Source organism: Anser cygnoides, chromosome 7 (assembly GCF_040182565.1).
Source record: "Anser cygnoides isolate HZ-2024a breed goose chromosome 7, Taihu_goose_T2T_genome, whole genome shotgun sequence".
Lineage (NCBI taxonomy): Eukaryota > Metazoa > Chordata > Aves > Anseriformes > Anatidae > Anser > Anser cygnoides.
This window is the reverse complement of record NC_089879.1, coordinates 3,346,132-3,358,539: the sequence shown is the minus strand read 5'-3', so window position 1 is coordinate 3,358,539 and position 12,408 is coordinate 3,346,132. Positions and strand designations below refer to the sequence as shown.

At 40.3% G+C, this 12,408-nt stretch overlaps 1 protein-coding gene across 2 annotated transcripts in view; it reads right to left on the bottom strand.

Moving 5' to 3' along the window:
- The window catches only part of ADAM12 (ADAM metallopeptidase domain 12), a 182,990-nt gene that overhangs the window by 74,051 nt on the left and 96,531 nt on the right, over positions 1 to 12,408 (bottom strand). For both annotated transcript variants that reach the window (XM_013185841.3, XM_067000318.1), the window contains exons 4-5: positions 6,883 to 6,961; positions 3,178 to 3,254 (exon numbers count right to left, since the gene is read on the bottom strand). In XM_013185841.3, the coding sequence (XP_013041295.2) occupies positions 3,178 to 3,254; positions 6,883 to 6,961 (156 nt within the window). The remainder of the gene's footprint in view (positions 1 to 3,177; positions 3,255 to 6,882; positions 6,962 to 12,408) is intronic.

The following is a 12,408-nucleotide window of genomic DNA, read 5'->3' as shown; positions in this document are numbered from 1 at the left end:
ACAAGCACCTTCCGGGCGGTATTCCCAGCTCTGGCAGCATGAGTGTCAGGGACATCTTTGGGTTTGTCAGTCCTGGAGAGGCTCCCCCTGCTCCCCTCCCCAAACTGTCTCATCATGTTTTGAATCCGTGGATATTTTTGCCTTTGACACCCACCTGTGACAGTGAATTTCACAGCTTCATTATATGATGGATAGAGAAGTACTTTCCTTTACTCTAAAATTTCATTTGATGCCTCCTAATTTTGGGGTTATGGAAAATATTCAGTAATCGTCTCTTCTCCAGCATGACATTCAACCTAGTTTTATCATACCCTTTTTCTCCGTCATCTCCTTTCAAAACTGACAAATCCTAGTCTGTTTTCTCTCCTTGGATAAAAGCTGTTCCATACCTTTGATCATCATTTTTGCCCCTCTGTGTATCTTTTACATATATAATGGATATAATGCTTCCTTTTCTGAGATGGGGGTAGGGAGGGAAAAACAAGAACTGCATGCAGAATTCAAGATGTGAGTGCACTATGGATTTATAAAGTGGTAATGAGGGTTTTTGTTCTATCCTCTATTTCTGTCTCAGTAATTCCTATGATCCTTTTTGCTTCTTTGACTACCGCTGAGCACTCAGGCTTCAGAGCATGCTAAAATGTGGAACCTCTTCTTTATGACTAGCTTCATGTCTTTTAATAAACTCTTCTAATCTGGGGGAAAAGACGATGATTCCTACCCCTCCTCACCTGGAACAATGCCCAAGGTGCCTGTCTAATGGGAGTGAGAGGATATTAGTGCTCTGAGATTTCAGTGAGCTAACAGCTTGCACTTCCTTTCCCTAGATGCTTTTCAGGCACTTAAACTTTACCCTCATGTAACAGCCATGTGAGGTAGGTAAGAATCATTAAATGAATTTCACAGATGGAGAAACCGAGACAGAGAGATTTGTCCAATTCACTCAAAGACTGTCACAAAGCCAGGAACAGCCTCCCTGAGAAGGAGACCAGCATTTCCTTCCAGTGCCTGCTGCCAGCGAAATGGCTGCCCCAGGGACTGTCCTCACCCGGGCCGTGCAGCCACACGCTGTCTCATTGTGTACCCCTGCAGCTTGCTCGCCTTACCATGCAATTGGAAACAAGTGTGCCTTCTCCAGCTAGCTGGTGGGAGAGGACACCATCCTATCCCATCCTATCCCATCCCATCCCATCCCATCCCATCCCATCCCATCCCATCCTATCCTATTCATAATTATTCTTTCAAGATCTAATAGCAGCAAAAGTGTCAGTAAAGTGAGCTGTGAAGTAGTTTTGAACTGTCCTATTTCTCCCCGTGTTATTTTAGACTGGATCATACGCAGTAAAACTTTCCACCCAAATTCTCAACGGATGCATTGCTACAGTAATATTTTGGTGGAAGAGGAACATTGTGACCTGTGGGCCAGGTTCTGAAAGGTGCTCAGTGCTGTAGAGCCTCAGCGCAGCCATCTCAGCCCTTTGTTCCCAACCAGCTTTAAAGAGAGGGCCTGGATGGCTCAAGAAGCTGGCAGTGCACTACGAAGCCTTACAACTAGACACCCCTGGCTCAAATCAAGCACAGATGATGACTAGAAGCTATTACTATTGGCTACAGGCTGTGAAATGAGTTTTGTGGAGTAATTCAACAGGCACCCTTATCGCATGCTGTTATCGCTCATAGATGCTCTCTTGAACAACCTCAGCAGTGAACACAGCAGTTAAATGGGCACGGATAGTGAGATATATCCTCAGTTCTCCTGCTAGAGCAAAACATCAGTTGTCATGAAAATTGTGCTGAAAAAGATGCTGCTACGCTTTCCCTATGGGGAAGGAGCCTAATAAAGGCTTGTACTTTGAGGATTAATCTGCAATAGTGCCAGATGAGAGAAAAATGTCTCTGCCAGCATATGTGGCCTTGATTTATCGTACTACCTAAAACTGGGAAAAGATTCCGTGAGCTCAACATTTGTAAAAAGAGAATGAGCAAATTAGAGAAGAAAGCACATGCATTTATTGTGGGGAAGAGTCATTTGTCCTGAGCATTCCTAATTTACAAGGTAGCTCCGGAACAAGACACTGGTGCAGACCCTTTCCCACACAGCGCAGGGAAAATCCCTGTGGACCTTGCACCAATGCAATACCTTTACCCACGCATCACTTAAAGCAACGAGAGTACTGCATTATATTTTTGCATACAAAGAACGACTGGTGAACGCAGGCTGCCATGGTCTATGCAAAGCTTTAATTAGAGTAAGCTTGTGGAATATGCCTGCTACGTACTGAAGTGCCCCCAAAATCCCTCTCCATATGGGAATGAGCCACTGGAACCCAACCCCCTACAGCAAACACCAGGGAGAGGTGTCCTGGTGACAAACTGTTCTCTCTGCAGCTCTCCGTTCCAGAGCTCCGGTATAATAGCCTTGATAATACCACTATTGCACAAAATGCAAAATCAAGGGAAAAAAGACTCCAGCTACTCATGCTGTTTGTAGATAAATTAAACAAACTCAGAAAAGGTTGCGACAGCTGGAAACCTGACAGGAAAACTGGGTTTTCCAGGGAGAACACTAGAGCCAATTTACAGTTAATTACAGTGATTTGGAACAGCTCTGTGAGTAAATACCAGTCTCTGATTGTCCAAGTAAGGAAGATAATTGTTTCCTGAACTGTGTCCATTGTGTATTTAAAATGTTGTCAGCCTGTTCCTTTCTCCAGCTCAGAAGAGATTTTCTTTTCAGCAACACGAATCTGCTACTTTTCTGTTAACAAGTGGCTAAAATCCTAATGCTGAGCATCATACCTGCCATGAACGCAGTTTATTGAGCTCCACAGCCATGTTTTTAAAGCAAAGCCTCCTAATGGCTAGGCTGCTGGCCGATGCACCCGTTCACAGCTGCAAAGCAGTCCTGCCCTTGCTCATGAAACAGCTCTGAGGACCAGGAGCACTGGCCAGGGGGACACAGGGCCATGGGGCACTGCCAGCCTCAAAATGGGCAACCCCAATTTTGCATTTTCTATTCCATTTTTCTCTTCAGAGCAACAAGGTGAACGATTTTACAGAGATTGTAGGACCATTTGAAAAACAGATATCGGGACATTTTTAAAAAGGTAACACAAACTTTGCGGGTACTAGGGTGATTTATTAAGGAGCTCAAGCATTACTAAAACATTGGCTCACCTGAGTCCAGAGCAGGTACTGAGGCTGACTGACGAGTCGGGGTACCCTCGTACATTGCCGTGGTAATAGCAGTGACCCTGATTGAAAAAAATAAAGAGAAAATATTTCAACTCTCGTTGCCGTCTTGTTTTCTCATGGTTTTCCACCCCCTTTATCTCAAAGCTATTTTCAATTTCAGCATTCAGCATTCAGAAGTACACTGACAGCATCTTTCCTGACCCACTAAATATTCACTGAATCAACAATCCAAGGGGTTCCTCAATGGAAACCTTGGGTGTGTTTATACCATAGAAAATGGGATGGCAATCTTTTTTTTTTTATTATTATTATTATTTTAAGACAGTCAGCACTGTTTCCATTGCATGACAGTGATAACATGTTTTCCTGTTATTTTATTTAAAGCTTCGATATAGAATATTTTATAAAATTAATCAGATGAACAAATCAGCTGTCACATTTTACTACTTTCTATAGACACACATATTTGTATATAAGATCATTCATATCCCTGTACATCTATAAAGGTAGCAGCGTATAAAGGGAAGTATAAAAAAGTTAATTCCAACCCTACAGTTTGAAAAAAAAGTCACAGCGCAAATGAAGGGAAGGGAAGCAAGTTGGAAAGGAAATCTTTTATTGAATTACCCAGCTAAGTGGCTGCATGTTATTAAGAGCAACCACGAATAAGAGGGTCTTCTATTTTGAGAGGCAACAATCCAATTTCATTTTGCGGCTAGGTTATTGTATTTCCTTAATAATCCACTGCTTGCAAAAGGCACCCACAACAGAGATACTTTCTCAGCACATACAAGTATCTGTCTGGAATCAAGGTTAATTTTATTGTTGACTAAAGGTTATATTACATTCCCAATTATGTGACTGACTGGAAAGCAACGATTGTGTCACGTCCAACATTTCTTTTCTCATGGCTCCTTTGAATGCCACACGGAAACTGAAAATACCGTTGTAAAAGGTTTCTATCTTATTAGTGCGAGGGAAAGTTATCACTCATGCTTCAACCTGACAGTCACCTCACTGTGCCTTTTTATTACTCGGTTCATTCACGTCTATCTAGCTGCATTAATTAACCTTTTCAGTGTTGGGGCATGGTTTTCACTTACAAAGCCTCACATAGCAGACTTCTAAAGACCACCTTGATTTTGTTAAAGAAAGCAATAACCGTGAAAATGCTGGGCAAGATGGAATGATTCAGATATATATTTTCTGCAAATGAGGTTATACCATGAAAAATATTTATTTAGAGCATTTGTATTTCTAATGTGAGCAACTGAACACAGCACAGCAATATTTGACTTTCTTAATACAAGTCTCAATAGCATTTCTCGGTGATCAGAATGACAGAAATAGGGTAATAGTGTTTTACTCTTGGGTATTTTTTAACCCTGGTACTCATAAAGAACCAGTAACCTGTTAGCAAGGATAAAGCGACAATGAAATGGAGGAAGTCATCCAACTTTTTAGACACTTCAGTAACAATTTCTGTGGATGTCAAGGTTTTCAGCATGAGTAAACTATTTCACTTTATTTTAATATTGTCAGCTACACTCATCCAGTTGGTAAGAGAGAAAAAACAATAAAAACAATAACCCCCTCCAAACAAATACAGACTCTCATACAGTGACCTTGAAACAGTGCGAAACCAACCACAAAGTAGCTTTTTTCATGTCACTTAAATTAAGTACAAGGCAGAGATGTAGTTCAGAGCTCTTATGCTGCCAGTCTTTGGGGTTTAGCATCGCTGGTGTTAACCAAAGTACTCAGTGAAACAGAAAGGGCAAGTTGATATCTCATCCCATGCAGACTGCTGCTGCGGAGTAGCTGTCTTTATCAAAGAGTGAATTATGGCAAAGGTCTGGATTGCTTTCCCTTTCCACACACAACTTGTTATTTTATTAACTTTGAGCTCCTGGTTGTGGCCCATTTCACAACTTCTCTGAGATCCACACACTATATATATGAAGCCAAAGTTCCTGCAAGTTCAGTACTGAAAATGTAAACTTATCAGACCATGCCCTGCAATTGGACTGGAAGAAAATTGTTTTCTAGCTCAGTAACTCCACTGAACTGCAAGAGGTTCCTCCCCCTCTTCTTTCCCCCCACCAAAAGCTTTTCATTTCTGTATCCCGGTATATGAAATGGATAGCCCCCTAAAACCAAATAATTACCATGGCTGATGTGTCATACTTAAATACTCTACCCTTACTTGAGATCATTTAATTATGGCCATCTTTTAATAACTGAAATTTTTTCAAGTGCTACAAAGCAGAAGAATAACCTGGGCACTAGCACATGTGCTAAAGAAACCCCAAAGCTACAGCTCCACAAAGCCACCTTGGTTTGATCTCCAGGCAGAATTTGACTAAGCGACTTTTCAATGAGAAATTGGATTTGGTTTCAACTACAAGCTATACTGATGTCCTCAGTAAAGAAGAGATATAGAAATAAAATCAGAGAGACTTATCTGTTTTAAACCATATTGCAGTATTTAATGAAAAATGAATTCACTGGTCTCAAAAACAACAACAACAAAAACTCAGGCAGCAAAATGAACTGCTAGTATTATTCAGGACTTACTGTCATTATCTAAACAGTTTTTATTATTAATATTTTCCTTTTTAGTAAGAGAAAGCCTAGCTATCATTAGGCATACTCATATTCATGTTAATGTAGTTAACCCTGACAAAGTGTTGTGCATTTTTTACTTCCTTAAGGAATGTGTACAGCTTCCCTGTTTCTAAAACAAATTACTATTTTCTACTGAACATGTTTTGAAGAAGATATGAGCACCCAGGAAACAAGAAAGCACTGAAAGCTTTCAAAATGATTACTTTACTTGGGAGGTCTGGGGCTATAATGAAGATGCTTCTTCAGAAGTAAAATGTTATGCACAGAAATAATGCCTTTCACTGATATCAGCAAAGCCCATTATGCATGGGAACAGAAAGCATGATGCTTCTTCAGACTATGTCAATAAATAAATAATGTAACATAACAAATACTTTATAGGAGCTGGGAGTACTTAGGCAGATAAAAGATAAACTTTGTAATTAAAATCACTTGCTGCATTGTTTCTAATTAATGCGTTCCTACTGTCAGAGGACAAAAACATTACTGCCTTAAAGCGTTTTTTATTTATAAAAAGCAGTTTAAATTATTTATGATAAAAAGCTTTTTGTGCTGATTTTAACAAGGAGCAGATTAGCCACACACACACATACATGCATATATCCATAACAGTCTTACGGGCTGGTATAAAATATACACCTGAACAAACCACCCTCTCTCCCCAGACTGGATTCCCAGTGCTGAAAGCCACCCAGGCCTTCCAGTCTACTGACATGAGCTTATCAGATACTTTGGGCTTTCTTCCTAACTGAACTAGGACTTTCCTCCTTAACCACTCAACAATGGCTACCTTATTACAAAATTTTAATGGCTATATTTCCAAGAAGCAGAATAAATCTTACAGATATGAAAAGTCACCTGGTTAAAACCCCACAGTTTCCCTTTAAAGTCTCTCTCTAAAAATTGATGCGTACGATCACAGCAGTCAAAAAGGTACTGAAGGCAACAATAAAAAAAGATCACTCATACTGCTTTTTCATCCCATGGCTCAGATCCCAGCAAAGAGCACTTTGGATTTTAATGATGAAGCATCATCTACCCATGAAACACCAGCCTTACCGTGTAATTGCGCGAGAGAACCACATCAGTGCCGTCTTTCAAATAATGTGTTTCTGTGAAGCTGCTGGCTAACAGGCCCCTAAAAGAAAAAAACAACAGAGGACATGGGTAATATTAAGGCCACATCACCTTGACTTTGTCCTTTACTGGTTCTGTTTGAGAGAGCAATCAAAGCACAACATTAACGATACCGTGACTACCAGGGCTGTGTGTGAACTAAGAGAAAATATAGCTCCAAACACTGAAGCTGCAGCGCATGAACACTTCCTTCATCAATTGTGAAAAGTCTGAGTTTCCAGACTGCTTTGTCTTCCAAATGAAGTCTGTATGCCAGCACATGTCGGTATTGACTCTTCTATATAATTTCCAACATATTTCGCATTAAATCTGTAATCTAGACATGGGGAGCATTGTTAAGTATTGGTGTATTTTGGAAAAGGAAAATGTTCTCCCTTTGTTAGTTTGCTGTATAGCATACTGCTTTCATCAGCAAGTGACCATCAAAGCTCTCAGTAAATGCAACAAACTTCTTCCACTGACACTTAAGGAAAATGACTTCAAGAAAATTACATAAGTCATGCTACTGGATTTATTCTGAGCATCTGAAAAGGATATTCATGAATAGAAATCTAACGAAATGATGTCTCAGGAGACAGTGAAGTGTCATGTATGTGATGAGACATTTTGTTCTCACGCACTCCACACTTCCTCTCCTGCCTTTGACAATGATACCAAGAATTTTGACTCGCAATTTCTGTTTTTCAGAAATGCCCAGAAAAAGTGTGTGTGTGTGACAATTATGAAAAGTTTCCTTTTTTAGTAAACACATGGAACAGGGAAAGCAGCCTCTGCCTTGACAACAGTCCTGCTATAGGTCTGTTTTTCAGCTCCTTATCCAAACAGCATTTCTAACAAGGCCAGAAGGAATAATACATATTCCCATTGACTCTCAACATAGGCATTAAAACTATGTTCCTCAGCACAAATACGTTTGAGTTTTGACAGACATTGTAGTGAAATACAAAAGCAATATAGAAGTGATGAAAACCAAATGCCACCATCATCTTCAATGGACCCGAGAGTTCAGACTGCAGAAAATCTTTGGCACGGGGTTCCAAAAAGTTCTGTTCCATTGCAGAGATGTTCTTCTCCTTTGGGATGTTCACTTGAACAAACCAGACTCTTTTTAAATTGAAATCTGGTTAATTCTGCACATATATTGTGTGAACTAATATACAATCTTGGTACGCATTTGTTGCACTGCATATAAACTTTAAAGCTAGAACATGAAGGAACATTTAATATTCGTTATTGTCATGATTTATTTGGATTATGTTAATGTGCAGCCAAGATGAAGACCTTTAGGACCTGATTGTGCCAGGAACTGTACAGACAATTATTAGAGAAGGTAGAAGAAGAAAAAAAAAAAGGTGAATGAAACAAGACAGAAAAAGAAAAAAAAGAAAATGAGAAAGACAGAAATAAATATCAACATAAAAGGATGAAGACAGCAAAGGTCAACACAATAAGTATTCAAGCACAGCTTCTCAATTCAAATTTTACAGCTAGTGAGAAATATTAGCATATTAATAGATAACGAATGTTAAAACACTGCAGTGGTTTGCGGGTTGTACAGGAACTGCTCTGGATCTCAGCCATCCACCACACCTACAGCAGGACTCGGTTGCCTAAGCGAGCACCCAGCGTCACTTTAGATGCTCCATCCATTTCACCAAGCAGCAGTGAGGACAGCTCAGGCACCCTGTGCTACCTCGGGTGGCACTTGACACCCACGCTTACCTCAGCCCTTGTGCCTGCAGCCTCTGGGAAGGCTGCTTGAAATGAAGTGTGCTGTATCTCTGCTTCCTACTGTCATTCTCATTATCACAAAGAGCAGCTGCTTTTTTAATTATCATTATTATTTATATAGTTACTCTGCAAGTTCTGCGCTTAGCAGGCATTCATTAACTTTGCCAAGGCAAAAGGTAAGAACCCATTGCTGCTGAAGCCAACAGAGTTCTGCTGTGCAATTCTTGGAAACGTTATTTCACATTGGATACCAGAGCAATTTTTATTTAATGGGAAAAAAATCAGGCAAGGGATAAGGTAACAGATGTAGCATAAGGGCAAAGTGATTGAGCAATAAACTCACTGCTCTGCTATTTCCAAAGTGTTTGACAGCAATGATGATATAGGTGACCTTTCTGCTGTTGGTTCTACTCTAAGGCACAGGATTAGAAAATATTTCATGGATTCATAGATTTTAATACCAGAAGGGAGCGCTGTGATCAGCACTCTGACCCGTCACATTACGTAGCTCATTTGACTTGAATTATTCTTCTGCTTCAGTGACTGTGATGGAACCAGATTGTCCATTTTCTTGTTGTACATAGCCCTTGTCCAGATCTCCCATGATGAAGAAGCTATCACAAGCCTGGTAAGGTTTAACAGTTAATTACACTCAGTGTAAAAACACAGCACTTCAAATCTAGCTTGGCTTTGTCAGTGTTCAGTTTGCAAGCACTGGATCTCATTCCCTTGCGTCAATGCTTCATTTTCGTTTGAGTCTCTCATGGACAGTTCTACTTACTAAAGTTAGGAATTACAGCAGGTGAGCAAACTTCTGGTGTTGCTGTCATCAGTCTCCCTACCAGGCATGTTTCATCAGGATGAGTTTCCTATCCAGGCTGATGAAAACGCCAACTGAACATGAGAATTCCCTATGTGAGTAGTAAAAGGCTGGCAAGAACACCAAGATGATGGAGTCCTGCTATCGGACTAACCTAATAAAACTTAAACTATGCCCTAATGTAGAAGCCAAAGTAAGATTTCAAACCATGGAAATTTCAAGTACAGCTGAAGGGCCTTTTTAAGAAAATGAGAAAGTTTTTCAGGAGTCTGCATTAATGCTCTTTCAGTTTACTAACTAAGACATCACTGCTAAGACATCTGTTTTCCTGCCACGTATGGTGCTAGCACAGGCTTGAGAGCAAGCCAGAAGAAAGATTTTTTTCCCCACTGTAGAGGTTGGGGACCTGTACAAGACATGTCGCTGGGGAGTCCAACAATTTCTGGCAGAGAAAGAAGCTGTTATCCCCACTTTCAGAAACGTCTAATATCTTAAAAGCTGTGTAGCAGAATAAGCACGCAGCATTAGTATCCAGGGACAGCAAGTCATGTGCTGGCATTTCTTGAAAGGTTATCAGAAATAAGTGTAACAAGCACTCAAATTCCACAACTGAGTGTGCACCACTTCACTTTGAAATTATGGCAATGATGTTTAACATACTGAACAACAAATTTAACATATGTATCTACTCAGTAATTTAATTACCTCCTGCAAAAAGATATGCAATGTAATAGATTGATTTACATTTCTGTTTCTGACCCACAGCAAAGGAGATTAATAGAGGAAAGTAAATTAATTTAGATGGCAAGCTACTTAACCTAATTGGATCAATGTAATTCTGAAAGAGCAGGGATCAAAATAACATTAATATATCATAGCACAATTCATCACCATGTCTGGAGTTTCAAATGTTGCCAGCTACAATGCTCAGCAGTACCAGACAATTATCAATTTTTTGCACTGCATGAAGAGGTGGAAACAAATGTTATCAAGAACAGCATCAACTGCTGGATACAATATAAAAAAATCAATTAAAAGAACACCACTACTTTCTAATTAATTCTTCAAAGATGCGAAAGTGAGATTCTTGAGTTAAATTTCATACGTATTTAGTCACTGTGTTTGTCAGCACCGTGGATGTTTTCACACCTCCCAGAGCTGAATTAACAAGTAGAAGCTTCGACGGCCCAGGACTACTTTTATCCCTCCTGATCTATGACAGACACAGCACAGTCTTCCTCTGTAAGTCAGCATGAAGCTTACCTGTCAAATCTGCTGAAATGTTTTCAGGTGTCAAGCAGCTTCCACTAACCTGAGCCTCAGGGAATATGATGAACGTTGTTTAAACTTCTAACCCTTACGTTTCCTGCCCCCATGATGTGGAGTCTTGGGTGGTTTGTTTAGGGAGGGGGGAAATGTCCTGTTTTAAAAACAGCAAACCCTTACTCAATCCATTTAAGAGAATGGTAATTTAACACACTGTCTCTCACTTGCAAATGAGAAAGTCACTCTCTGCTCTCCAGGTACCAATATATTACTTCAAAAGGTTATAATGATATTTCATCACCCAGGGAGTGTCAGAAAGACAGAGTCACCAAAGTTAGAGATGGAAAAAATCTAGTGGATCATGCAGACGACTTCCCTGGAAGCCAAGTATGCTGTTGATCAAATTAGGTTCTGTCTCATTGAGCTTCAAATGTCAAAAGCAATGCTGATCCCACCACTTTCAAAGGGAGATTACTTCGCATTCCAACAGATGTTACTGTCATGATGCATTTCCTGATATTCAGCTTTTTCTAGTTTTTCCTAGTTACACTTCTTTTACTAGCTGAAACAATTGCTTTTCATTCTTGGTACATATATCATTCAGAGAGGTACAGATTATTATCAAATCCTCCCTTAGCTATCCATGTGCCAAGTACAGCATGACAGGCTATAAAAAATGACAAGAATTGTGTACTGTTGTGCTACGGCTGCTCAGGAAAAATCTAAGCTTTATCAAAGTAGGAGCAGGCAACAGGGTTCCCTGTGGTGATACAGGGGAATTATGTAGAGGAAAGACTAAAGAGTAAATCTCTTTCTAACACCATCGGAGCACACAGAGTTGTTTTCAACCTGCCTCCTAGGATGAAATTTCTTCGGTCACCCACACTGTACCAGGTCACCCCCTTACATTACAGACATAAGGGGAAAGACACCGACATTGTCGCCCATCAAAATGGAGCTGCAGGCAGTAGGACCTGTCTCTCAAAGCTGCTTTATGAGACTGGACTGACACTAATTCAACACCGCTGCTTTATAGCCAGACAGTATGATATCTGCACAGTCTGGTAGATGTTTCTTCAAAGTCCTGTGTGATGTGTGACTCCCTACTACACATCTTACACGGAACATGTCTTGCTTTGGCATGACACGGAGCATAAAACTTGGCCTCTGTGTCAGAGAGGAATCAGGGCAGGAGGAAGAGACTCTTTTAAAATTATTTTACTTTTATTTTAAATGAATCCCTGCTTCTGCTAGTACTGCCTTCTTAGTGCTAGTGAGTAAGCAGGGTTGTGGGGCTTCTTCTCAGGCAGGAGCTCTGTGGCATACAGCTCAAAGCTGCCCAACACTCCCAGGGATGCGGGGTATCCACCAGCTACTGACATCAGTCATTAACCAGGACTTTGAGACAAGTTAACGTGCAGCAGGAACTGGACAATTATGTAAAATGCCTAATTTCATGCCTGAAAATCAGAATCTGAGACACAGCTTTGTAGACTGTTTGATCTGAGGTCTGACATGCCTAAGAAAGGATTTTGAGTGCTCTGCATACACATTGCAAGACTGACAGTACAGGCAGGTATGAACTGTTTTTTTTTTTTTTTTCTGCAACAAAAACTCCTCATCCTGTGGCA